General features: G+C 47.0%; 4 protein-coding genes and 1 long non-coding RNA gene across 13 annotated transcripts in view; 4 read left to right on the top strand and 1 right to left on the bottom strand.

Annotated features, from left to right (window-relative positions):
* LOC147048213 (BCL2/adenovirus E1B 19 kDa protein-interacting protein 3) overlaps nt 1–294 on the top strand; it is a 47,127-nt gene extending 46,833 nt beyond the window's left edge. For all 5 annotated transcript variants that reach the window (XM_085926671.1, XM_085926670.1, XM_085926669.1 and 2 more), the window contains one exon: nt 147–294. In XM_085926671.1, the coding sequence (XP_085782797.1) occupies nt 147–195 (49 nt within the window). In that variant the 3' untranslated portion in view covers nt 196–294. The remainder of the gene's footprint in view (nt 1–146) is intronic.
* On the top strand, nt 192–13,422 carry thbs4b (thrombospondin 4b). Of its 4 annotated transcripts, none has more exons than XM_085926650.1 (25): nt 205–340; nt 1,518–1,626; nt 3,808–3,930; nt 4,020–4,191; nt 6,291–6,488; nt 6,953–7,206; nt 7,267–7,369; nt 7,435–7,517; nt 7,576–7,627; nt 7,696–7,847; nt 8,394–8,531; nt 8,650–8,727; nt 8,802–8,954; nt 9,037–9,141; nt 9,220–9,327; nt 9,411–9,570; nt 10,175–10,293; nt 10,442–10,494; nt 10,769–10,962; nt 11,514–11,692; nt 11,772–11,820; nt 11,893–12,089; nt 12,719–12,891; nt 13,011–13,150; nt 13,239–13,422. In XM_085926650.1, the coding sequence occupies exons 4-25, from the start codon at nt 4,113–4,115 to the stop codon at nt 13,295–13,297; spliced, it is 2,826 nt and encodes a 941-aa protein (XP_085782776.1). In that variant the 5' UTR covers nt 205–340; nt 1,518–1,626; nt 3,808–3,930; nt 4,020–4,112; the 3' UTR covers nt 13,298–13,422. The 4 variants fall into 4 exon arrangements, with proteins under 4 accessions (XP_085782773.1, XP_085782776.1, XP_085782775.1 ...); XM_085926649.1 differs by having other exon boundaries at nt 225–340; nt 1,529–1,626; XM_085926647.1 differs by lacking the exon at nt 1,518–1,626 and having other exon boundaries at nt 192–340.
* Nucleotides 12,568–21,439, bottom strand: LOC147048210 (uncharacterized). The gene is made up of 8 exons (XR_015067782.1): nt 20,942–21,439; nt 16,974–17,287; nt 16,224–16,412; nt 15,599–15,717; nt 15,387–15,422; nt 14,774–14,825; nt 12,998–13,183; nt 12,568–12,913 (listed from the first exon to the last, which is right to left on the bottom strand). It is a non-coding gene; the product is annotated as an uncharacterized LOC147048210 (long non-coding RNA).
* LOC147048211 (dnaJ homolog subfamily B member 5) lies at nt 17,277–19,870 on the top strand. The gene is made up of 4 exons (XM_085926658.1): nt 17,277–17,384; nt 18,129–18,390; nt 18,492–19,051; nt 19,637–19,870. Exons 1-4 carry the CDS (start codon nt 17,277–17,279, stop codon nt 19,868–19,870), a joined length of 1,164 nt encoding a protein of 387 aa, XP_085782784.1.
* On the top strand, nt 20,764–22,401 carry hwa (huluwa). Of its 2 annotated transcripts, none has more exons than XM_085926668.1 (3): nt 20,764–21,487; nt 21,587–21,776; nt 21,875–22,401. In XM_085926668.1, exons 1-3 carry the CDS (start codon nt 21,011–21,013, stop codon nt 22,012–22,014), a joined length of 807 nt encoding a protein of 268 aa, XP_085782794.1. In that variant the 5' UTR covers nt 20,764–21,010; the 3' UTR covers nt 22,015–22,401. The 2 variants fall into 2 exon arrangements, with proteins under 2 accessions (XP_085782794.1, XP_085782793.1); XM_085926667.1 differs by having other exon boundaries at nt 21,851–22,401.
* The last annotated feature ends 8 nt before the right edge of the window (nt 22,402–22,409 follow it).

Below are 22,409 nucleotides of genomic sequence, written 5' to 3'. Positions count from 1 at the left end.
TGAAAAAAGACGTAATAAAAACTCCTTAATATGTATCATTGCAAAAATGCATTATTTCGATAAACAAGGCAAATTGTAACAAACATACATCCATTTTTCTCAATGCAAAAAAGGTCACCATTTATCCAACTTGTTTCTCTGAACAGACAAGGATCGGACCTTTTATCGCCTCCCAGAAAAGCCTTTTCCTCATGAACACGTCAAAGTTGAGACCCGGGAAGGCTTGGGTGACAACCTTTTGCGCCCGATCGAGCGTGTCGGCCATTAGCGACACATTTGATGTGTTCTGTCTCGCTCGGCCTCTGCCTGACCATGCAACGACAACATCAACAACAACAAGGTCAGTGATCAGGCACCTGGTTTTCATTCTCCACACGTTTCCACTTTGTATTCCCACGCGGATGTGTTTCGCCACAACGGGAAGTTCTTAACTTTGGGGAGTTTATGCTATCACATGTGCTTCACCAATGCGTATCGGAACACTTTGCGGTTTTGTGATAAAATGCACTGCAAAGGTTACATTACCTAATTTTGGAATGGAAAAGTTGCAGGGCCCTATTTTTGTGCCCAGGAGTCTTCTTTCTTTTGGTATTTTTGTAGACGGGCGCAGTTAGAAATTGGCGTCTGCGCTGTTGTGGGAGTGAACACAGCTGACTTGTTTCCCAGCCAATTGAAACATCTCCACTCATTCCCTTTAAATTCAGCACAGATGAAGCACATTATTTACATACTAGCATAAGGGACTCGCTCGCTGGAGTCAATCGGGCAAGCGCAAATTACATTTATAAGAATCTACAAGAAGATCTCCACAGACCGCATTCCATCCATGCGTGGGTTACGTTGGCTAATGGCTATCATATTCAACTCTGTGGGAGTGACGGCGAATAACAAGCTAGCGCTGCGTACGCTGAGCCTTTTAGCAGGAAGGAAGCGAGCCACATGTGTTAAAGTGAGGATAGCAAAGATGCGACGGCGGCCTTGTTGGAGCGTGAAGGCGCAGACATTGCGCCGGCTCAGCAACTTTTTCGAACCGAACGGACTCGCCACTTCCTGCCATGTCGTAAGCTAATGCCTTTACCAGAGAGACGTACGACAAGCTAGCTCCATGCCGGTGATGTATGGATTTCAAGAGAAGAAAAAAAAGTTGTGAAGTCGACATGTTACATTGTTTTTGTCATCTTGCATTGATGTTGTTTTTCCATTACAAGCACCACAAATTTTCTCCATGTGCTCTTTTATCTCTTTTTGTGGGGGAGGTTGGATTTTTCTCAAAGTTGTCACATCACATTCTAAGGACGCATCATCCCGACACCACCTGCTAGAAAAATCACTGGTACACAATGCTTGCGTTGTTTTGCTTCGTTTTGACACTTTTTCGTCTCCTGGACTTCTCCCCTGTGTCGTTAGACAGAATTAGTCAATAGGCCGTGACGTTGACAGGGGGGTGGGGAAGGTGTCGAAAAAGAGAACAAAGTGTATTCCCATGCGACTCATTCAGATGATTTAAAGTGTTTTAGTTTACATGCAGGTGGACTTGAAAAGCGGCAAAACGGAGGCATGACAGATAGACGGAGAGTGCACACATGGTCAACCCATCAGACTCTGACAGTGTCGTTGCGAAATGGCGTAAGCTATTCTGTTATTCTTTTTTTTTTTTTCTTTCTTTTTTGAGACGATACGGAGAGAAGCGACGCGCCCGCTCCCATCAATCTCGCAACCTTATTACCGTTTTCCAAGAAAAGCAAGAAGAAAGGTTTTGTGTTTCACCGGCCGCAGACGTTTTGAGTGATTCTGCAGACGTGACGCGAAGGCCAATGGGTTAGATTGTAAAAATATAGCAAAGGTCTTTGTTTTTAGTGGCACTCTTTGATTTGTGTTTATTTTAAATTCATTCACTTTTTTTGTTCCATTTATATTTTTGACCATTTTAATTGTATCTTGGAGTTTTTAATATTCTAAAACATATTAATAATATGAATATTTAAATATATATTAAGTCACAACATACTTTTGGGAAAATCTTTTAGGACACGTGCTTTTCTACACAGTCAAGAACCAAACAAATTATGAACCAGATCTGATCCAGAATTAGCAGCAGTGTAAATGCAGCATAGAAAATCCCATTCCAATCCATCCAGTCAGGACACGGATCATATTTGAATGAAGTTTTAGATCGTATGAGTCTGGGTTGACAGATGACATACATTGAAGGTTTGGCGGAGGTCCGGCCGCCCTAGCCAGTGCTTTTGTAAGGCTGTTCCAAAAAATCGTTAAATCACAGTTTGTCTGCACCGTTTAGTCTGGTCTGAAAGGTAACACTGTAATTTGCGGTCTATTCCAGTCGGGTGTTTGGGCCCACAAAAAGGCAGCGACTGGCGGCTCTTACGTAACCTCCCATCAGGTACGATGCTCGTAAGACTCGGGTGTCCCGCGGGGTTTGCGAGCGCCAGCTCCGGCGGTCGCGTCAAGCTGCGCCGTAACAGCTTCTGTCCGTCGCAAAAGTGCTGATTTGGAGGAAAAAACATCCCAGGAAGAGGTCGTATATCTGCTTAACGTCGCTATTACTTTGCGTTAAACACTGGCGTGAATAACGTCCGCACGGTCAGCGGTTTAAGAAATGGCAAAATCGTGATCGGAAGCCAAAGCAGTAATAGAGCAGAACCGCTGTCCTCTCCCTGTTACTTCCGAAGGAAGCAATCAAAACAATTCAGTAAGCAGCAGTAATAGGAATCATATTTTCACAAATTCTGTACAATATGCCACTGAGTATTCTGTCTCTCTACAAGTGCTGCGCCACCATTTTTGTTTCTTGCGTTTTGATTTGTTAGCATTATTCTCAGCCGACTTTTCTCAAGCAAATCTATGTGGTTGTTTTAAATCCAAAACATGAGACTAAAATTGTTTTATGTTTCATTTGACAGTAAACTTGAAACTTCTTAAACGGCAGCGATCGTGAAAGACTCGTGTTGCGTCGATGCTAACAAAAGCTACCATTCATTGTACACTACATGTTCTTTTGATGCTCGCGTGCCATCCTCACCTTTAAAGCTGTTATTTTGAGGTCGAAAGGTTTATAGGGATGATCATCCGGCCCCATATAAATTTTCCTTACTTTACATTGGCAGGGGGAACAAGGTGTCTCCTTGCCTGTAAAGTAAATAAATGGTCACTTGAACGGTGATTGAACGTTCTTTTGGGTCATCATGTGTTAAAGTGTGATTAGCTGCCAGACGTTCGCTCAGAGTGTAAACATCCGTCCTGTCTTTTCTCCTTGTGAGTATTACACAGATTGTCAGTGCAGTCTTTAGCAGCTGCCACAAGTGTGTGTGTGTGCGTTCAGCTGATTATCTTATCCGCATTTCCACATACTGTTTAATGACCTCATCTCAGACTCTGAAGATTCCATCATTATTGACCCAGAAGTTGTGAACACAAGACCCAAACAAAAGGCTTTATTTTGTTTTAAAGCTTCCCACACAGAACAGATCACCTGTGGGAGACATGCAGGAAACTATGACTCATCTTCGAACGTTTATTCTTCTGCTGGAGACTCAAGGACGCAAAACTAATTTATTTTATTAATAGACTTACAGTAGATGACAGAAGGCTAAAATGCATCAATGTGGCGGCCATTTTGGCAGTGGCGATGTTCCCAATAAAGCGAATAAAAAGCACGAACGCTATCTTAGCAAAAAACAGTCTTAAGTCAACGGTGTCCTCTGAGACTTTTCACCTTTGACAGACTTCCTAACAACCTGGACGTAGTCTTGTTAAGACCTGCCCTCATTTCCTGACTATTCCCTACAGGATGACGTGACAAATGAATAGGTGTGGAGACACAAGGCCGAGGTGTCAAGGAATACCAAGACTTTTCCAGGAACTCGGCGCGAGCAGCCTAAACACCGTCAGCCGCAGCAGTCTAACCCGAGGGTGAGCCGTCTGCCTGGATTCAAATCGTTCGCTCCTTCTCCGCATATGGTGGTCTTTAAAAAAAAAAAAAAAACTTCTGTTTTTCCCAGACGCTCCTCCTCTTCCCTCCCTCAGTGGGACCCCTCTCACCAGCTTCCATCAGACACTTGCGAGCACAAAGTTGGACGCGGGACGTCGATAACATGGGCCGGTGGAGCGCTGCGATCGTGGCCTCGCAGCTTCTGCTGCAACTTTGCACGTACGTGACAAGCCAGGCTTTAGGTGAGTGATCAATCATTTACAAGCTCACCTCATGTTACCTTTGATTTGATTTTAACGACCTCAATTTCTACAACGTGACGGCACAGAAATGTCGAGCCGCTCCGCCGCCGTGTACTCGAACCCACTTTTGTTTGATTTCACTACATTATGGATGAAGCGGAGGCCCGGAGAAAAAAAAAAAAAGGAATATGATATGAAGGAGAGACCAATACACAAGGAATTATACATGATGTGTGAAAAGTGAAACAAATTCCTCCGAGTTTCAAATCTCCTAGCTGCAGTGAAGCAGTCTTTCTTTTTTTTTTTTTTCTTTAATTTAAACATTTGCTCCCGGCTCAGTTGCACACATGGAAGTGATCAGCCACAATCTGATAGTGACCATGCAGGTCACACACACGCACTTAAAAGTCAGCCAGTAGGAAAGAAAAATTGCTGTTTACATCTAAAGAGAGCACATCGTGATAATCAGGCCGAATTTAAGCACAGTCAGGAAAGGCCAGATGGATACCGGCCGGCTCTCTCAAAGATGATCCTGAGCGATTACCCGGTGGTATGGGGTGCAATAAATATGATTCTACCTACTTAAATAACGATCGACAATCGTAAATGTTAAACCTGTTCAGTAGTTACGATAGCAAATCCTTCATGTGGGCAACACCATCTGATAATTGGGCCTTAGGTGAATTTGAATCCTAAATGAGGTCAAATGCTTCAATTGGATTATCGGTATGTTTAGCAAACAATGTCCTGAGCACATCAGGGAGGGAAAATCACTCCTAACACACTACAAGATGATCGTCCGCTTTTTATGATTTTCATCAAACAGAAAAGATGCATACCCATTTTGGCCTGATTAATTGGAATGTGCGGAGCCCGCTTTACATGTACGAGCGTCGGCCTGGATAGTTTTCCAAGCAGCTTCTGGAAGGAAAAAATGACTTCTTCCTCACCCCACACCGCAGGGTAATCACTCAAGGTAATCGATTAGAAGCCTTTGCCGATTTTGATCAGAGGCGGTTAATCAGGCTTAGACCATTGAGACTCCGTCTCCCGGCACCACCGAGCACTTTAATGCCGACTATTTCGATTTTACATTTGACCCTTTTGAAGAGGAATTTTGAGGAATTTAATGCCAAAGGCTGAGGCTGCGAGAGAGGATAAATACGTGTTTACCGTTTATGAGCTTGCTTACAAATCCCCCCCTGAGTGAATGATGGGCCACCTTTCAGACGTCCATTAATCGGCCTCATGATGAAAAGTCCATCAAGTCCAATAAACAAGCCGGCGTCGTCCGTCACGCTCCTCTCGGAATCTACCGACCTCCAACGGGAAAGGTTTCGTGTGAAATCATCCATTCATTCCGCGTGTGATGTTAATGGTTGAATATTGACGCTTCACCGGCAGCCGACGTTAATAACGCTCAAACTGGCGTTTTTGGCTGCCGAACAAAGACTTCTTGCATTTGGAGTGAACTTGCAAGCATTTTTATTATTCTATCACGTCTCACTAAAGCGCCTTTTTTTTTTTTTTCGCAATTAAGGGCCCATGAAGCAACACTCTCATCATTGGAGCCTCAGAAGGGAATCCTTTTCACACCCATGTTTTTTTGGATTTATTCTTTTTTGCACAAATTCTCATTAAATTGTCAACAAATAAATAATTCTCTTATGGAACTGACGCAATAGTCTGTACGCTTAGTTTGGACGGCAATGAGGCGACCGAGAAGCGGGGTCGAGGGACAATTTTGGCCCAGCATTAGGGGGGTGATTTTGGCGGCTAGCGATAAAGGGACTCCACCGTCTGCTTTTTGGATGCTTATGCATTAATGAAGTGTGCAGATGGCATCTCACACACACACACACACCTTCCCCTCGTCCTCGAGTGGCTTGGCCCGCTCCTAAAACACATTATTAAAGGATAAAGTGCGAGCTCAAATGTACCCCGTCTGCCACTCTCACCACAACAGGCCTAAAAATGTCTCCTCGCATGCATATTTAGATGGGAATCACACGCCATCACATCAAAAGTCCTTTCTTGGACTCGGAGCGACAAGCACGCATTTTATCTTACGGGGTGTTGTTGGGGTTTTTTTTGTGCAGTGTACGATCTACTCACTTCGCCCGACTGCCTGCCCGACCTGCTCCAGGGTGGCCTGGTGGAGCAGGGTGTCAACGAAGCCTTCATCCTGGCCTCCTTCAAACTGCAACCCAAGACAGGCACTACCGTCTTTGGCCTGTACAACCCGCGGGACAATAGCAAGTATTTTGAGTTCACCGTGATGGGCAAACTCAACAAAGGTAAACTGGAACACCACAACCAATCGAGGCATCTTTGGAGTTTGTAACCATTCAGAAATAAGCATTGATGGCGTGTTTATTAATGCAAATGTACCAACTTTACTGCGGCACACATCATAAATGAATCAGAGCGCTGAATAAGCATTACATAACTGCGATCAAGCACGCATGGATGCCCTTTGTGACTTTAATTATCATATAAACCTTTAATGCTGATGTTGTCTCCGGGCAAACGGCTTACACGGACAGAAATGCAATGCTACTTATTTCCATAGATCTCATTTACACTTGTATATGCTGTTTTTTCCCCCCCAATGTCGAAGCATTTAGAGTTTTGATTTATTTCGATGTATTTATTAAATTTATTTTATTTGTTTCACCTGCAATTTTGTGCCATATCAACTGTCATTTGTTACCAATGTATTTTTCCCGCTGGACGCTATTTTGTTTGCTGTCATCCTTAGGCGTGTTGCGCTACCTGCGCACCGATAAGAGGACAAGCTCGGTGACCTTCAACAATCTGGTGCTGGCCGACGGCAATGTCCACAAACTGTTGTTCCACCTGAGGGGTCTTCAGCAGCCGGGCGGTCCGGTTGGGGTGGAGGTGCATCTGGACTGCAAGCTGGTGGAGACGGTGCGGGATCTCCCTGCCGCTTTCCAGGGGTTGCCGGCCGGCTACGGCATGGTGGAGCTGAAGACCATGCTCAATAAAGATCAAGTGGGTGAACACACACAGAATAATGATTATGGATAGCGGCTGACAAATTGACTTCTACAGGAAGGCTTACACGAGCTCAAGCTGGTGGTCGGTGACACCTTTGAGAATGTTGCGTCTTTGCAAGACTGCCATTTCCAGCAAAGAGACTCTGTGCAAACTCTGGGTAAGATGATGACATCAACCCGAACCAAGCGCGACCCGCTAATTGTCAAACAATCTCGCCTTCAGGTGTCAACACCAAGCAGCTCTCCAATCAGATGATGGAGTTGACCAAGGTGATCAACGAGCTGAAAGACATCCTCATCCAGCAAGTAAGATCTTAAATCTTCCGAGACCCTTCCCTGGGAGACCTAACCTGAGTCTTTGCAGGTGAAAGAGACGTCCTTCCTCACCAACACCATCTCGGAGTGTCAGGCTTGCGGTAAGACCAGCACCGACGACTGTCAATTGAAAAATTGCGCTAAAATTTGGGCCGGTTGTTGTCCGAAGGTCTGGGAGGAACCGAAGTGGTGAAACCCAGGTGCGGCCCGGGCGTGTGTTTCCGCGACGGCATGTGCCGGGAGACGGCGGACGGCGTGGAGTGCGGACCTTGTCCCGACGGCTACACGGGAGACGGCTTCAACTGCGACGACGTGGACGAGGTATCTCATCGCTGTCGCCATCCGTCACACTCCACGAATGAGATGCAATTGAGTCGCCCTTGACCCTGAATAAATAAAAGCTCACTCAGCTTTCTGCGGGCCCGCTAATGAATATTGCATATGTAGCGAGCCAGAACAATTAGGCGCTGTAGCGTATGTAAGGCGAGGACGTGTGAGGCGCAAAATTAACATTTCGCTTCATTAAAATCCGCGTTGTTTACAAGGGCGCCTGCAGTTAAATGGGATTTGTTTTTAATCAAAACACAGTGAGCGGGTTGAAGGTGACTTGATACAGATGATAAATGACAGAAATTAGCACTAGAAAGCATCAATGACACCTTCATTAACCTTATACAATTTACAGTTCAATTTTTTTTTTTTTAATTAAAGGCGATATTGTAATAATCACCCAAGAAACACAATAGTTGACGGGTTAAATTACATTTGGTCGTGTTATTTCTAGTTCCATAACGTTGAAGAAAGAAGAGTGAAGTTTTCACTTTGTTTATTAACAGTACAATTTGAAATGGTGATCATTTTTTGCAGTGCCAGTTCAACCCTTGCTTCCCGGGAGTCAAGTGTGTGAACACAGCGCCGGGCTTCCGCTGCGATGCCTGCCCGCTGGGCTACACCGGCCTGCCTGTAGAGGGCGTAGGAGCGCTGTTCGCCCAGACCAACAAACAGGTAGCTGGCGATGTCGTTAAAGATAAATGAATGACTGTGCAGGATGTATTGGGCATTTTTTTTGTTAGTCACTCAATCAGCTAACCAGTAAGTTAGATAAATATTTTTTTTTGTCGAGGTGTGTGACGACATCGACGAATGCAAAGGACCAAACAACGGCGGCTGCGCGGCCAATTCCATCTGTCAAAACTCGGAGGTGAGGCCTCCTCGCACGAGGGCACGTTTTTGCTGCGGCTGATGCGCGAGCAAATGTGTAACGACGCCCCGCAGGGCTCGTACCACTGCGGCAGCTGCAAGACGGGTTTCACGGGCGACCAGGTGAAAGGCTGCAAGCCCGAGATCAGCTGCGGCAACAGCCTGACCAACCCTTGTGACGTCAACGCGCAGTGCGTGACCGAAAGGGACGGATCCATCTCCTGCCAGGTACCGCCCGCTTGCTTCTGGAATCAAAAACATCTCGTCACCGCCATACATGCTCGAGTATCGCTCGCGCTGCTGTTCTCAGTGTGGAATCGGCTGGGCCGGAAACGGATACCTGTGCGGCAAAGACACTGACATTGACGGATATCCTGACGAGAAGCTCAAGTGTAAGGACCCCAGCTGTAAGAAGGTAATTTTAAAACCATTATTCAACTAGCTAACTGATGTGGATGACAAAAAAAAAAACGTCTCTTGATGTCTCCAATAGGACAACTGCATCTTTGTCCCAAACTCGGGCCAAGAGGACGCCGATCGAGACGGGCAGGGAGACGCCTGCGACGACGACGCAGACGGCGACGGCATTCCCAACGAGCAAGTCGGCATTCCCGACGTCTTCGACATAAAAGGCCTCTCGTGGGTTTGGTTCCACCGACGCAACTTTGCCGCTATGGCTTTCAGGACAACTGCTGGTTGAAGCCCAACGTGGACCAGAGGAACAGCGACAAGGACACGCACGGCGACGCGTGCGACAACTGCCGTCTGGTGGAGAATCCGGACCAGAGGGACACGGACGACGACGGCAAAGGCGATGCCTGTGATGACGATATGGACGGAGACGGTAATTAATTGAGGAGTTGTTTTGGGTCCAGAGAATACATTTCTCCTCAGATTGAGAACCACTGGAGTACGTTAAAGAGAACCGGGCGACGTCACCACTCATGCATGATGACGTTCGAGTTGCATAAGCGGCAATGGTCTATTTTTAGCTTTTACGTTACACTAGGATTATTGGCGCATCTGCCTCGTCTGACCCCTAAGAGAAGAGCATGATTACGTCTTGGAAGCCCTGCGGCACTGGAAAGACCACCTCCGTTGCATCTCTCTGACCTTTATGGTCCCGCTACTGTCTGGATGCAAGAATTCACTTTAAAAGGAGGACGTGAGAAAATAGTCTTAAGTGCGGTGCAACAGCAGCCCCTAGTGGTCAAATAACAAGTAGCACCCTCCTTCCATAATGGTGTCTTTCTTTATAGCTGCCATTTAGGGAGTAATGTGGATGTGAGAATGAATGAGATATTCATTACTGATTGATTGATTGATTGATTGATTGATTGATTGATTGATTGATTGATTGATTGATTGATTGATTGATTGATTGATTGATTGATTGATTGATTGATTGATTGATTGATTGATTGATTGGTGGTTGGGGTCATCGTCAGGGCTGAAGAACTTCCTGGACAATTGCCAGCTCATCAAGAACCGAGATCAGCTGGACCGCGATGGTGATGGCGTTGGAGACGCGTGCGACAGCTGCCCTGACATCCCCAACCCCAACCAGGTAAGCTCAACCGATGGCTCTGTATGACACAACTGAAATGTTTGTTTATTTTTGCTGATTTAACTTTCCAATGTTTCACAGCTTTGTGTTATCAATAGTGCAATACAATCAATGGGCAGAATTTAATACCTTTTTACTTTTATTTCAGTCTGATGTTGACAATGACCTTGTGGGCGACTCGTGTGACACAAACCAGGACAGGTAAGACAATGGACTTTTTTATCCACATTTTATTTCCCAAATTTCACTCATATCACCTAAAAAATGCTGAAAAATTGGATAATGTAGTTGATAAAAATTGTGATGAAGTGTGACTATGTACACACCGAAAAAAAAAAAAAACCAATAACAGTTTAATTCCTATTGCTGCAAGATTATGCACAATTTGAACATGAAAGTTACACTTGAATATATGCAAATAATAAAACATCATTTTTTTTGTTGCATTCTACTAAAAACGTGTTCTCTCGTCTAGCGATGGCGACGGCCACCAGGACACCAAGGACAACTGCCCCTTCGTGATCAACAGCTCGCAACTGGACACCGACAAAGACGGCATCGGCGACGAGTGCGACGACGACGACGACAATGACGGCATCCCGGACCTCATTCTGCCCGGACCAGACAACTGCAGGCTGGTTCCCAACCCCGAGCAGACCGACGCCAACAGTAAGTAGCGGCACGATCGAATGAGAATTTGCCGGGCCGGGTCATGTCATTTTTCCTAAAATGATCATTACCGGCAATTTGTGCACTCTGTGTCAAACCGAGATACACACACATAATCACACGTTGGCCTGCTTGCGAGCTTTTGTCAGGTGACATTAAAAGCAATTTTCGGTTTTGGTAAAAGGTCTTTTATGTGCACCCACCTGTGACTCATGCTGAGTCTCTATTCTGAAGGGCAGAAAGCAAAAGTCTTAGATTGTAAAAGGTGGAAAAAATGACCAACATCACCTCCAGACTAAGAAAGAAAAGCAGCTCAAGCAATAAAAGGACCAGTAGAAGCAAATTGATGAGTTGTCAATGGTAATTATCGAGCTTGCCGTCACACAAGTAATTGCATCCCTCCCCCGCATCCAATAATCCTTCCCGTCGGGACAGATTGTGGCAAGGATGCAGGCTGGACTAAGCGCTAATAAATGAGCATCAAAATTACAGTGTGGTAGACCACAAAGACAGAAAGAAAATAAATAATAATGGATTTTATTCATCCCCAGATGACGGCGTGGGCGACATCTGCGAGAACGACTTTGACCAAGACAAAATTGTGGACCACATCGACAACTGCCCCGAAAACGCAGAGGTGACTCTGACAGACTTCAGGGCCTTCCAGACGGTGGTGCTGGATCCCGAAGGCGACGCTCAGATTGACCCCAACTGGGTGGTTCTCAACCAGGTCACAACGCTCCAAATCAAAACGCTGTTTTGTGCCACCTGTCGGAAAAATATTGAAAACATCTATGCTCCTCCCTCAGGGAATGGAAATCGTTCAGACCATGAATAGCGATCCGGGTCTGGCTGTGGGTAAGTCGGCCGTTTGTAAAGTGTCACCCAAAATGTGAAAAACAAGAAAATGACTCTCCACGTGTGCTTTAGGTTACACGGCGTTCAGCGGCGTGGACTTTGAGGGGACTTTCCACGTCAACACGGTGACTGACGACGACTACGCCGGATTCATCTTCGGCTACCAGGACTCGTCGTCTTTCTACGTGGTCATGTGGAAGCAGACGGAACAGACGTACTGGCAGGCTACACCCTTCCGAGCCGTGGCAGAACCCGGCATACAACTCAAGGTAAGGACCATTTGCCATTGTTATTTAGAGAGTTTTATTGTATAAATAGTGTCATACAGATGTTTAAGATGGATGGATGGATGGATGGATGTCTGTCTGTCTGTCTGTCTGTCTGTCTGTCTGTCTGTCTGTCTGTCTGTCTGTCTGTCTGTCTGTCTGTCTGTCTGTCTGTCTGTCTGTCTGTCTGTCTGTCTGTCTGTCTGTCTGTCTGTCTGTCTGTCTGTCTGTCTGTCTGTCTGTCTGTCTGTCTGTCTGTCTGTCTGTCTGTCTGTCTGTCTGTCTGTCTGTCTGTCTGTCTGTCTGTCTGTCTGTCTGTCTGTCTGTCTGTCTGTCTGTCTGTCTGTCTGTCTGTCTGTCTGTCTGTCTGTCTGTCTGTCTGTCTGTCTGTCTGTCTGTCTGTCTGTCTGTCTGTCTGTCTGTCTGTCTGTCTGTCTGTCTGTCTGTCTGTCTGTCTGTCTGTCTGTCTGTCTGTCTGTCTGTCTGTCTGTCTGTCTGTCTGTCTGTCTGTCTGTCTGTCTGTCTGTCTGTCTGTCTGTCTGTCTGTCTGTCTGTCTGTCTGTCTGTCTGTCTGTCTGTCTGTCTGTCTGTCTGTCTGTCTGTCTGTCTGTCTGTGCTCTCCTGCTCCCAAGGCGGTGAAATCCCAATCTGGTCCCGGAGAGCATCTGAGGAATTCACTGTGGCACACCGGAGACACCCACGACCAGGTCCGCCTTCTGTGGAAAGACCCCCGCAACGTGGGCTGGAAGGACAAAGTGTCCTACCGCTGGTACCTGCAGCACCGCCCGCAGGTTGGATACATCAGGTAATTTGCCCTCTGGTCCATCCTGTTTTGGTTAGCAACAGAGTTTAACTTAATCGATCCAAAAAGTGAAGGTCTTAACATTACGAATGAAAATGTGTCTTTTTACCTTTTCACCGCAGGGCCCGCTTCTATGAGGGCTCCGAGCTGGTGGCTGACTCGGGCGTGACCATCGACACCACTATGAGGGGAGGCCGACTCGGTGTCTTCTGCTTCTCACAAGAAAACATCATCTGGTCCAACTTGAGATATCGCTGCAATGGTGAGCTTGTTCTCCAAATTAGTCAGGCGTGTCCTAGAATAGAAAGCATGTTTTGTAATAAGCAACCAAATCTCCTTCTTCTTGTCAGATACCATTCCTGAGGACTTTCAAGAGTTCAGCACTCAACACGGCGTTGACTCCCTCTAAATAAGGACTAGTGTGTATGTGTAAAAAAAGTGTGTAGGTCTATGTATGTATTTTTGTGTACATTAACAGAGCAGCATCCTGTACTGTATGTGAATCATGTCCTAACAATAAAACCAACTGGCTAATTGATTTGTTTTCATCCATCAATCCATCTTCCACTTATCTGAGGTTGGGTCGCGGGGGCGGCAGCTTTAGGAGGGACTTTCCTCTCCTCAGCCACCTCATCCCAGGGGATCCCAGGCCAGCTGAGAGACAGTCTCTCCAGCGTGTCCTGGGTCATCCCCGGGATCTCCTACCAGTGGGACATGCCTGGAATACCTCCCCAGGGAGGCATCCCGGGATCTCCTACCGGTGGGACATGTCCGGAACACCGCCCCAGGGAAGCGTCCAGGAGAGGAGGCATCCTGATGAGATCCCCGAGCCACCTCATCTGGCTCCTCTCAACGTGGAGGAGCAGCGGCTCTACTCAGAGTCTTTCCCGGATGGCCGAGCTTCTCACCCTATCTCTAAGGGACAGCCCGGACACCCTGCGGAGGTAACTCATTTCGTCCGCTTGTATCCTGGATCTCGTTCTTTCAGTCACGGCCCATAGCTCGTGACCATAGGTGAGGGTAGGAGCGTAGATCGACCGGTAAATTGAGAGCTTTGCCATTTGGCTCAGCTCTCTCTTCACCACGACGGACCGGTAAAGAGTCCGCATTACTGCCGACGCTGCACCGATCCGCCAGTCGATCTCGCGCTCCATCTTGCCTTCACTCGTGAACAAGACTCCAAGATACTTGAACTCCTCCACTTGGGGCAGGATCTCATCCCTGATCGGGAGAGGGCATTCCACCCTTTTCCGACTGAGGACCATGTACTCGGATTTGGAGGTGCTGGCCCTCATCCCGACCGCTTCACACTCGGCTGCGAACCGCTCCAGTGAGAGCTGGAGATCACAGCCTGAAGAAGCCAACAGCACCACATCATCTGCAAAAAGCAGTGACAAGATGCTGAGGTCCCCAAACCGGACGCCCTCAACGCCTCGGCTGCGCCTAAAAATTCTGTACATAAAAATTATGAACAGAATCTGTGACAAAGGGCAGCCTTGGCGGAGTCCAACCCTCACTGGGAACGAATCCGACTTACTGTCGGAAATGCGGACCAAACTCTGGCATCGGTGATACAGGGACCGAACCGCCCTTATCAGTTGGTCTCGGCACCCCGTACACCCAAAGCACCCTCCTCAGAATCTCCCGAGGGACACGGTTGAACGCCTTCTCCAAGTCCACAAAACACATGTGGACTGGTTGGGCGAACTCCCATGCACCCTCGAGGATCCTGCCGAGGGTGTAGAGCTGGTCCACTGTTCCACGGCCAGGACGAAAGCCACACTGCTCCGCCTGAATCCGAGACTCGACCTCCCGATGGATCCTCCTCTCCAGCACCACAACATCCAGAGCAAAAAACATCAGCAAAAGCATTTCACTAACTCACCAGGAGATGGCAACAGCGTGGCATCTGAAGACCATGGATTGTTCTGCTACAGCTTAGGTGACAGAAAAAAAATAAAATAAAAATTAGTTAGGGGTCAAAGGTCACAGGGTCATGTGCACATGTATGATCCTTAGCTAGAGTTGAAAGGTCCACTTTTTTAATTAACAATAACAATCGTTTTTCAATAGCATAACTGCACCCCTTACCTCTAAGCCTACCAAAAAAGCCTCATCTTTACAGAACGAGTAAGAAGGACATGATCGTGCAACATGAATCATTAGAAAAATACACTGCAGCTGCATTAAGACACTTGAGTACAATTTCATAATCCAAACTACTCGGTCAGGTTAATGTTCTGTCAGTGTGCAGCGAGAAGAGAACATGGCGTGACTGGCTTTTGGCGTCGCCTTTCAAGATGGAGCCATCTGTCTAACGAGCGACTGTCTCGCCATTGTTCAGACACCGCCGCTCTTTCAGACGAGCGTGGGAGGAAGTGGCAGACAAAATGGTCGGGGCGGGCGGAGGTGTCAAAATTACTGAGAGAACATCATATTTTCATTAATTATGCCCTCTTCACAACATGTCCATCAAACCAACAATGAGCAAAATGTACCTTTTTTCGACTTTTCTTCTCATCAGATTGCTGGACCTAAATGGAGATAGGAGGACAGACATTAGTCGCTTGCTCAAAGGTCAGATGAGTGATGAGGTTGGCCTCAGTGTCCAAATTGAAACAATGCTGCCCCCTCTTGGTGAGGGTGGTTAAGTTCACAAGTTCAGCACCAAGTAGAAAATTGAAAAAAGTCAAAAATCTTCGATGCTCACCAGTGTTCCTCTTGCATAACGCCATTTCAGAACCGCTTTTCAGTAATGGCGAGACAGATGGCGAGAGTCGGTGAGTCACCCACTTCAGACGCCGGGGTTGTTGATTAAAAACCTCCCACCTGAAAGCAGACAAAAGGTTGCGCTTTTTAACGTCAGGCCCAACACTTGCTCTCGAGCCTCAATAGCGTTAAAAATAGCCACTCGTACACACAGCGTTGTATAACGGCGTTATGTGGAGATTGCGCAATCAAATATATATACTGTGACGGCTGTAAAGAGGGAAGCGCAATATATCATCAAAGTCCCACAGGGACGCTGTTTTGTCCTGCTCTATCAATCATCTATCGTTTTGTTGTCCATCCATCAGACTACCCGGATAGATGGATAAATGGGACACATCACTAGGTACACCTGCTAGATAGCTATCATGAATTGTTCCAGTAGTCCTTTACAGAATACAGAAATATGTAAATCAAGGTCACACTGCAATAATCTGTAATTATGACCATAGTGGCATCTGTGCTAGTGTGCATATATGGCAAGGCCAAATCCAGTCAGACTGTTCCCGTAGGCTGCAGCCGTGCGAAAAGGAAAAAAAGAAAAAGAAAAAAAAAAAAGTACTCACTGAATCACTGCAGGAGAAGAGGAGGCGTGATGCTCTCTTCGAACCAAATTTGTCTTCCGCTTCCTGCCAGACAGCAACGAGAATCCCTGGGAAATCCGGCCCTGATTGGCCGGGAGGCGGAGGAAGCGTTGCCATGTATGTCCTCCACTCTCCTTTGTCCAGCGGTTTCTCCAAATAGATGCCATGACTCTACTTTAGGTAAAAGAAGAAAAAGGCGTTAGAGAGCACTTTTGACAACGCTCACTGACCTACAGGTTATGTTGTTTCATTTGTGTCATCGCCTGCTTTCTTTTTTCCTGCTCTTATGTAAGTGGGTGGCGTTACGGAACGTCTCACTAGCAAAGTGTTTGAAAAGAACCAGTTTTTATATTCAACCCACTGCTCTATCTATCTATCTATCTATCTATCTATCTATCTATCTATCTATCTATCTATCTATCCATCTATCTATCTATCCATCTATCCATCTATCCATCTATCCATCTATCCATCTATCCATCTATCCATCTATCCATCTATCCATCTATCTATCCATCTATCTATCCATCTATCTATCCATCTATCTATCCATCCATCCATCTATCCATCCATCTATCCATCTATCCAATTATCTGTCTCGTAATGTGTGTAGTGCGTGTCTCGGTGAGGCTATTTGAGGACACGTCCTGCTGGTCTGTCTGGATTCGTGTACTTGTTCTGTCTGGAATAAAAAAAAAAAAAGCAGACTGTGTGTTCTGAGTCGTGACTTGCCCGCTTCTGGCCGTGTGCCTGTCGGAGCTCCGGAAGCAATGCTCCACAAGGCGCGAGAGGGCTGCAACATCCGCGCCCGGCAACCAATGAACCGCCACTCTGCGGGATCCCGCCATGCTGTGGGAGGGGCCAAAGCCGGGGAAGCTCCGTCACACAGCGTGGGCCGGCTGAGCGTGGAGTAGAAAAGCGAGCTGAAGCCGAGCCACTATTTAGCAGTCGACAGCGGCACAGTCAAGGCAAGCCGGAGCATTTTCAGCACCAGCCTCCAGTGGACAGCGACAGCGTAGCTTTGCAGCAGTCATCATGGTTCTCATCTGGACACAGTTTGGAGTCAAGCACAAAAATGTTAACGTCAAATGCAAAGTTCGGGTGATGCACAGAGGAGACAGCTCGGGATCGGCTTCATCCGCGGTAAGTTTTTTTTTTTCATTTAATGGAACACATGGGATTTGGCTGTAGTACGTCGGTTTGTGAAAAGTTTTTGAACCTTAGCAAACACCTGACAAGCTGTTGAAATAAATGTGTCTGTATTTACTTGAATAGTATGGGTATACCTTTAATGGCCCGTACAATAATAGTCATAAGGAGAAGAATACATAGAAAAAATATAATTCTGATAACATAAATGTATAAAATATGTCATTGTGATGATAACAAATTTAAAAATATATACATATAAAATCATTATGGATGTTTGCTGGTGGACAACGTTAAATTATGAACACCCCACCAGTCACAAAATGAGGTACACAATGTACTGACAATGAAAGACAAAAGCTCAATAGATGTGATCTCAATGCAAAAAAAAAAAAAATATTTAAAATCATTATGGATGTTTGTTGCTGGACAATGTTAAATTATAAACACCCCACCAGTCACAAAAGTAGGTACACAATGTACTGACATTGAAAGACAAAAGCTCAATAGATGTGATCTCAATGCAAAGAGGAGCATTCATCCAATAGCTGCCGAGAAGCTCCGTTGTCAGGGAAGCCCCCCCCCCCCCAACTTCTCTGCACCAGCCTTAAAAATTCACAGCAGATAGAAAGAAGTGCAGGCACCAGAAGCAGCAGGACTCAAGAACCTAGCGGTGCTATTATGAAATGAGAATATATGAATTGTAATATGTCAATCCCTTCTCGTCCCTCCTCGCAGGAAGGAACCAAGTCAGAGCCGGACACGCCCTGCCTGTCCATCAAGCCCAGCGCCGGCAAGGACTTCTACAAGGTACTGGGCGTGGCGCCCGAGTCCAACGAAGACGAGATCAAGAAGGCCTACCGCAAGATGGCGCTCAAGTTCCACCCGGATAAAAATAGCGAGGCCGACGCCGAAGACCGCTTCAAGGAAATCGCAGAGGCATACGAAGTTCTGACCGATCCCGCAAAGAGGAGCGTCTACGACCAGTTTGGGGAGGAAGGTGAGCGGTAACTTTTCAACAACCAACCTTCGCCTTACAGACTTTACTTCCAAATATATTTCAATGTTCGATACTCAATGCAACTTTTCATGTCCAATCAGGTCTCAAGAGCGGCATGTCAGCGGCGGGCCAAGGCAACACATTCCGCAACCAATTCCCCACCGACCCGCACGCCACATTCTCCTCCTTCTTCCACGGCTCCGACCACTTTGACATCTTCTTCGGTCACGACTGCGACGACGACGAGCTCTTCAACCCCTTCCGCCGCTTCCCCTTCAGCCACGTGGGCGCTTACCCCGGGCAAGAGAGCGGCGGCGGCGGCCTGAGGCGGGGCGTGCGACGCCCCCGAGCCAAGGCCCTGGTACGCGAGTTGCCGGTCAGCCTGGAAGACGTGATGCACGGCTGCACCAAGCACGTCAAGATCACCCGCAGCCGCCTCGGTCCGGACGGCCGCAGCCTGTGGACCGAAGACAAGGTGCTGAACGTGGTTGTGAAGAAAGGCTGGAAGGCGGGCACCAAGATCACCTTCCCCCGGGAGGGCGACGAGACACCCAACAGCACACCCGCCGACGTCACCTTCGTTCTAAGCGACGCCGAGCACCCGCAGTACAAGAGAAACGGCTCCAACATCATCTACACGGCCAGCATCACCCTCAAAGAGGTGAGATGGAGTTGCGAGACGCCTTGAAACCAATCCGCTTTCAGTAATATTCCAGTTATACAATCAAATTTGTTCCATAACCTTGCGACTACTCTACTACGCCCACACGACACTTCCTCCCGTTTATGCAATCACTCAATGAGCGTAAAGACTTCAATGAGACACAGTTGGCACGACCAAAGAATGACAGCCGGTTACCTCATCCGCCCCCGCCGAGCTCGGGGCTAAATTTAGCTCGCCGCTCTCAGTGATGCTGCTAAGGAGGAGGAGGAGGAGGCGTTATGGTCTCTTTAACTCTCATTTCATGCGCACCCACGCTCGGTAGATTAGCGCTGCAGCAGTCGGCGTCACACAGACGGGCTCGGTGAGCTGCTTCCTTGTATAATGGGCTTTTTAGTAAGACTGACACATTTCCGCCTTATGTAACTTGACACCTTTGGAATAATTACAAAAGCCAGAGAGATTTGCCTTTTAATTCACTTTTTGGAACTAATCCACCACTTCCAATGACTAAATTAAATTTGTAAAGTTCCAAAATGTTCAATGTGAGAGATTTAACATTTCTGTCCTCTTGTCTCCTTCCAGGCTCTATGCGGCTGCACAGTCAACGTTCCTACATTGGACAACCGCCTCATGCCCCTGCCGTGCAGCGACGTCATCAGGCCGGGAGCCGTCCGCCGCCTTCGCGGCGAAGGCCTGCCCGTCGCCCGCAGCCCATCGCGGCGGGGCGACCTTGTGGTGGAGTTCCAAGTGACCTTTCCCGACAGGATCCCACCGCAGTCGCGGGAAATCATCAAGCACAGTCTGGGCCAATGCTAGTCTGCTCAGCGACACACTTTTAGGTACCCAATGACTGCTACCATTACAAAGCCAATGACTGAGAATGGTGGCCCATGGAAAGGGTGCCAAACAGTAGTACAGCTAGTACAGTATTTGTAAATTCCCACTGGTCAAACTTCAGAACCACCCTTCAAGGGTCGGGCTAGCGATATGACCAATCACAAATTCCCGTTGCCATAAAACTTGACTCAAGTGCTCTTTGGTATCTGAGGACATCTCCGTTTTGCCTTTCTCTCCGATGAAAAGCTTATTCTTATCTTGTGTACTGTTCTAACCGCAGTATGTTATTTGAGTCTGTACAGACTTATCATGGGGTTGTGGGGACGGGATGGGCGGGGCGGATCAACTACTTGACTATAGTTATATATGGTGCTCATATGGGACTTTTGCATTGATTTTCTTACATTGTACTTGTGTGCAAAGATCTACTTTGTGTGCAAACAAATGCAAACAACATTGTCTCTAACAGAGACTCATGTGTCAATTGTTCTATTGAATTGAAAGGTCTGAGATGAAATATACAGTGAGAACCTGGCAGCATGAATTGAATTAAAGAGAGGGAAAAACTTTACCCCACTTGTCCTGTCATATTTGCTTCGATCATCTTCTACCAAAATGACTAAAATGGCATTAAAAGCACATTTTTTTCTAATATTGATTATTTTTTACCCACTTAGTGTAATTATTCAACTTAAAGGACCAAGGCTGGCCCCTTTTGGCCAAAAATGGTCTATTTTTCGACATAATTGTTTTGAATTTAGCAAAGCTTTTTTATTTTCCGCATTCCAATCACCAAAATCTCGAAGGAAACTACAAAATCCTGTAAATTGTCGCCCTCTTGTGGCTACCTGCGGAACAGCAACGCGCGTCACTGTGAACATAATTGCGCGCACCTGTCGCTCTGAAATGTTTGTGGCACACATGCTAACACATTCGACTTTTGCGCATTTCTTACGTTTCACATTGAATGTCAACGAAGTTCACATTTGCAGAAAAGATACACAACAAGCACAAAGTCTAATTGACACGGAAAACAACGTACACACTCACCTACACGGCGTGGACTGACATCAGCGAGGGGTGAATTGGCGTATCCCTTTTTATGTCCTCCGGAATTAAATGTCGCAGCCAGGTCAGAGTACGTCACCCAGCCCCAACTTGAGCGAGGGTTACCCGATGGTTAGCCTCACCCTGGTGGTCCTGCTCCTTATCCCGGCTGTAATTGTCCTGCTCCTGCTTAATTGCCTCTTCCTGGGCTACAAACTGTTCCTCCACTCCAAAGCGAGGCCACCGCCTCGCCGGAAGGACGCGAACGACTTCCTGCTGCTGGAGTCTACGTTGCCTCGGAGGACACCCGACACGGAGGACTTCACCACGCGGAGGCCGTACATGTCGCTGTCCGAGCCCGTCCTGCCACAGCCGCCGGTCACCTCCTCCAGGCCGTCTTCGCTGAGGCCGGGTTCCGCTTCCTTGAGGGCGCCCAGCAGTATCCGGGCGGCGAGACCTAGCATGGGCGAGTGGCGTCACAGCGCGCCGGTGTTTCCTCAGTCCAGCGAATCAGAGGCCGACAACGTGGTACCGCCCAACTCTCCCACGGTGAGTGAAATCTACGTCACGTGGAGCAGCGGTTTTAGGGTGCCCAGGGGCGATTGTGACGTCAGAGGTTGCTTCAATTATGCATCGTTGTCCCATTAGAGTTACAACGCCGGCATCCAACGGAGTAGCTCCTACAGGATGCTGACTGAGCTGAGCCCAGGTGCTCTCCACCCAATGGACCAAGTGCACATGGAATGTGGGTCTTACCTCCAGCCACCCTCGGAGGGCTCCTGTCCAAACACATCGATGGCTTGCTCTGGACTGGACAGCGACTTTGGTGCCAGTGCAGGTTTGTTGGCGTTTTATACCAAAAATAATTGTGTATATTTTTGACTGGGACATTCAAAGATTGGTGTGTTGAAGGAGTCTCCCTGCGGATTTTGTCAGAGGACAGCGACGGCTTGTCCAACGGCGTGCTGGCGTCAGCGTTGGAGTGGGACTATTACGACTATTACGTCAAGCAGAACAACGTGCCCAAACACAAACACCACCGGCCGGCCATGCACATCAAACAGTACTGGGTGTAAATTGTCTTGTCTATGTTTTTGTATATATTTATTTTGTAAAAATTTAATATTTTGTCTTACTTATCACTTTTTGCACGTTATGTTTTTGGTTGCACGTTTAAAATGATATCACTCTAGTGTCCACGTTTCACATGAATAGTCACAATCGCTCACAATTGCACAGTTTTAACTGACAATTTGATTCATTAATAAAAGCTGATTTTTTAAAAAATGGTTTTACTTCGAAATATGTACATGTTCTAACATGACCTGCTGCGGATATGGGTACGGCCTGGCGCGAGATTTTCTGAGATGTTATTTGTACCATCACTTGAGATATTGAAAATGTATCTGTTATCTGAAAGGACAATTAAGATAACATGCTCGTCACAGAACAGTCTAAATAAAGTCGAGCA

The sequence above is a fragment of the Syngnathus leptorhynchus genome, chromosome 12 (genome assembly GCF_054491065.1).
Source record: "Syngnathus leptorhynchus isolate UIUO chromosome 12, UIUO_Slep, whole genome shotgun sequence".
NCBI classification, from domain to species: Eukaryota; Metazoa; Chordata; class Actinopteri; order Syngnathiformes; family Syngnathidae; genus Syngnathus; species Syngnathus leptorhynchus.
This window is presented reverse-complemented; position numbering and strand designations above follow the sequence as displayed.

What these genes read in the sequence shown, in the direction of transcription:
- thbs4b (XM_085926647.1), top strand. Translation starts at nt 4,113, where the DNA reads ATGGGCCGGTGGAGCGCTGCGATCGTGGCCTCGCAGCTTCTGCTGCAA. An exon ending in AAGACATCCTCATCCAGCAA is followed by an intron (nt 7,518 to 7,575) that starts GTAAGATCTTAA and finishes GAGTCTTTGCAG; the next exon opens with GTGAAAGAGACGTCCTTCCT. An exon ending in ACTGGGTGGTTCTCAACCAG is followed by an intron (nt 11,693 to 11,771) that starts GTCACAACGCTC and finishes CTCCTCCCTCAG; the next exon opens with GGAATGGAAATCGTTCAGAC.
- LOC147048211 (XM_085926658.1), top strand. Translation starts at nt 17,277, where the DNA reads ATGGTTCTCATCTGGACACAGTTTGGAGTCAAGCACAAAAATGTTAAC. An exon ending in CGGGATCGGCTTCATCCGCG is followed by an intron (nt 17,385 to 18,128) that starts GTAAGTTTTTTT and finishes CCCTCCTCGCAG; the next exon opens with GAAGGAACCAAGTCAGAGCC. An exon ending in CCAGCATCACCCTCAAAGAG is followed by an intron (nt 19,052 to 19,636) that starts GTGAGATGGAGT and finishes GTCTCCTTCCAG; the next exon opens with GCTCTATGCGGCTGCACAGT.
- hwa (XM_085926667.1), top strand. Translation starts at nt 21,011, where the DNA reads ATGTCGCAGCCAGGTCAGAGTACGTCACCCAGCCCCAACTTGAGCGAG. An exon ending in TACCGCCCAACTCTCCCACG is followed by an intron (nt 21,488 to 21,586) that starts GTGAGTGAAATC and finishes TTGTCCCATTAG; the next exon opens with AGTTACAACGCCGGCATCCA. An exon ending in CGACTTTGGTGCCAGTGCAG is followed by an intron (nt 21,777 to 21,850) that starts GTTTGTTGGCGT and finishes GGTGTGTTGAAG; the next exon opens with GAGTCTCCCTGCGGATTTTG.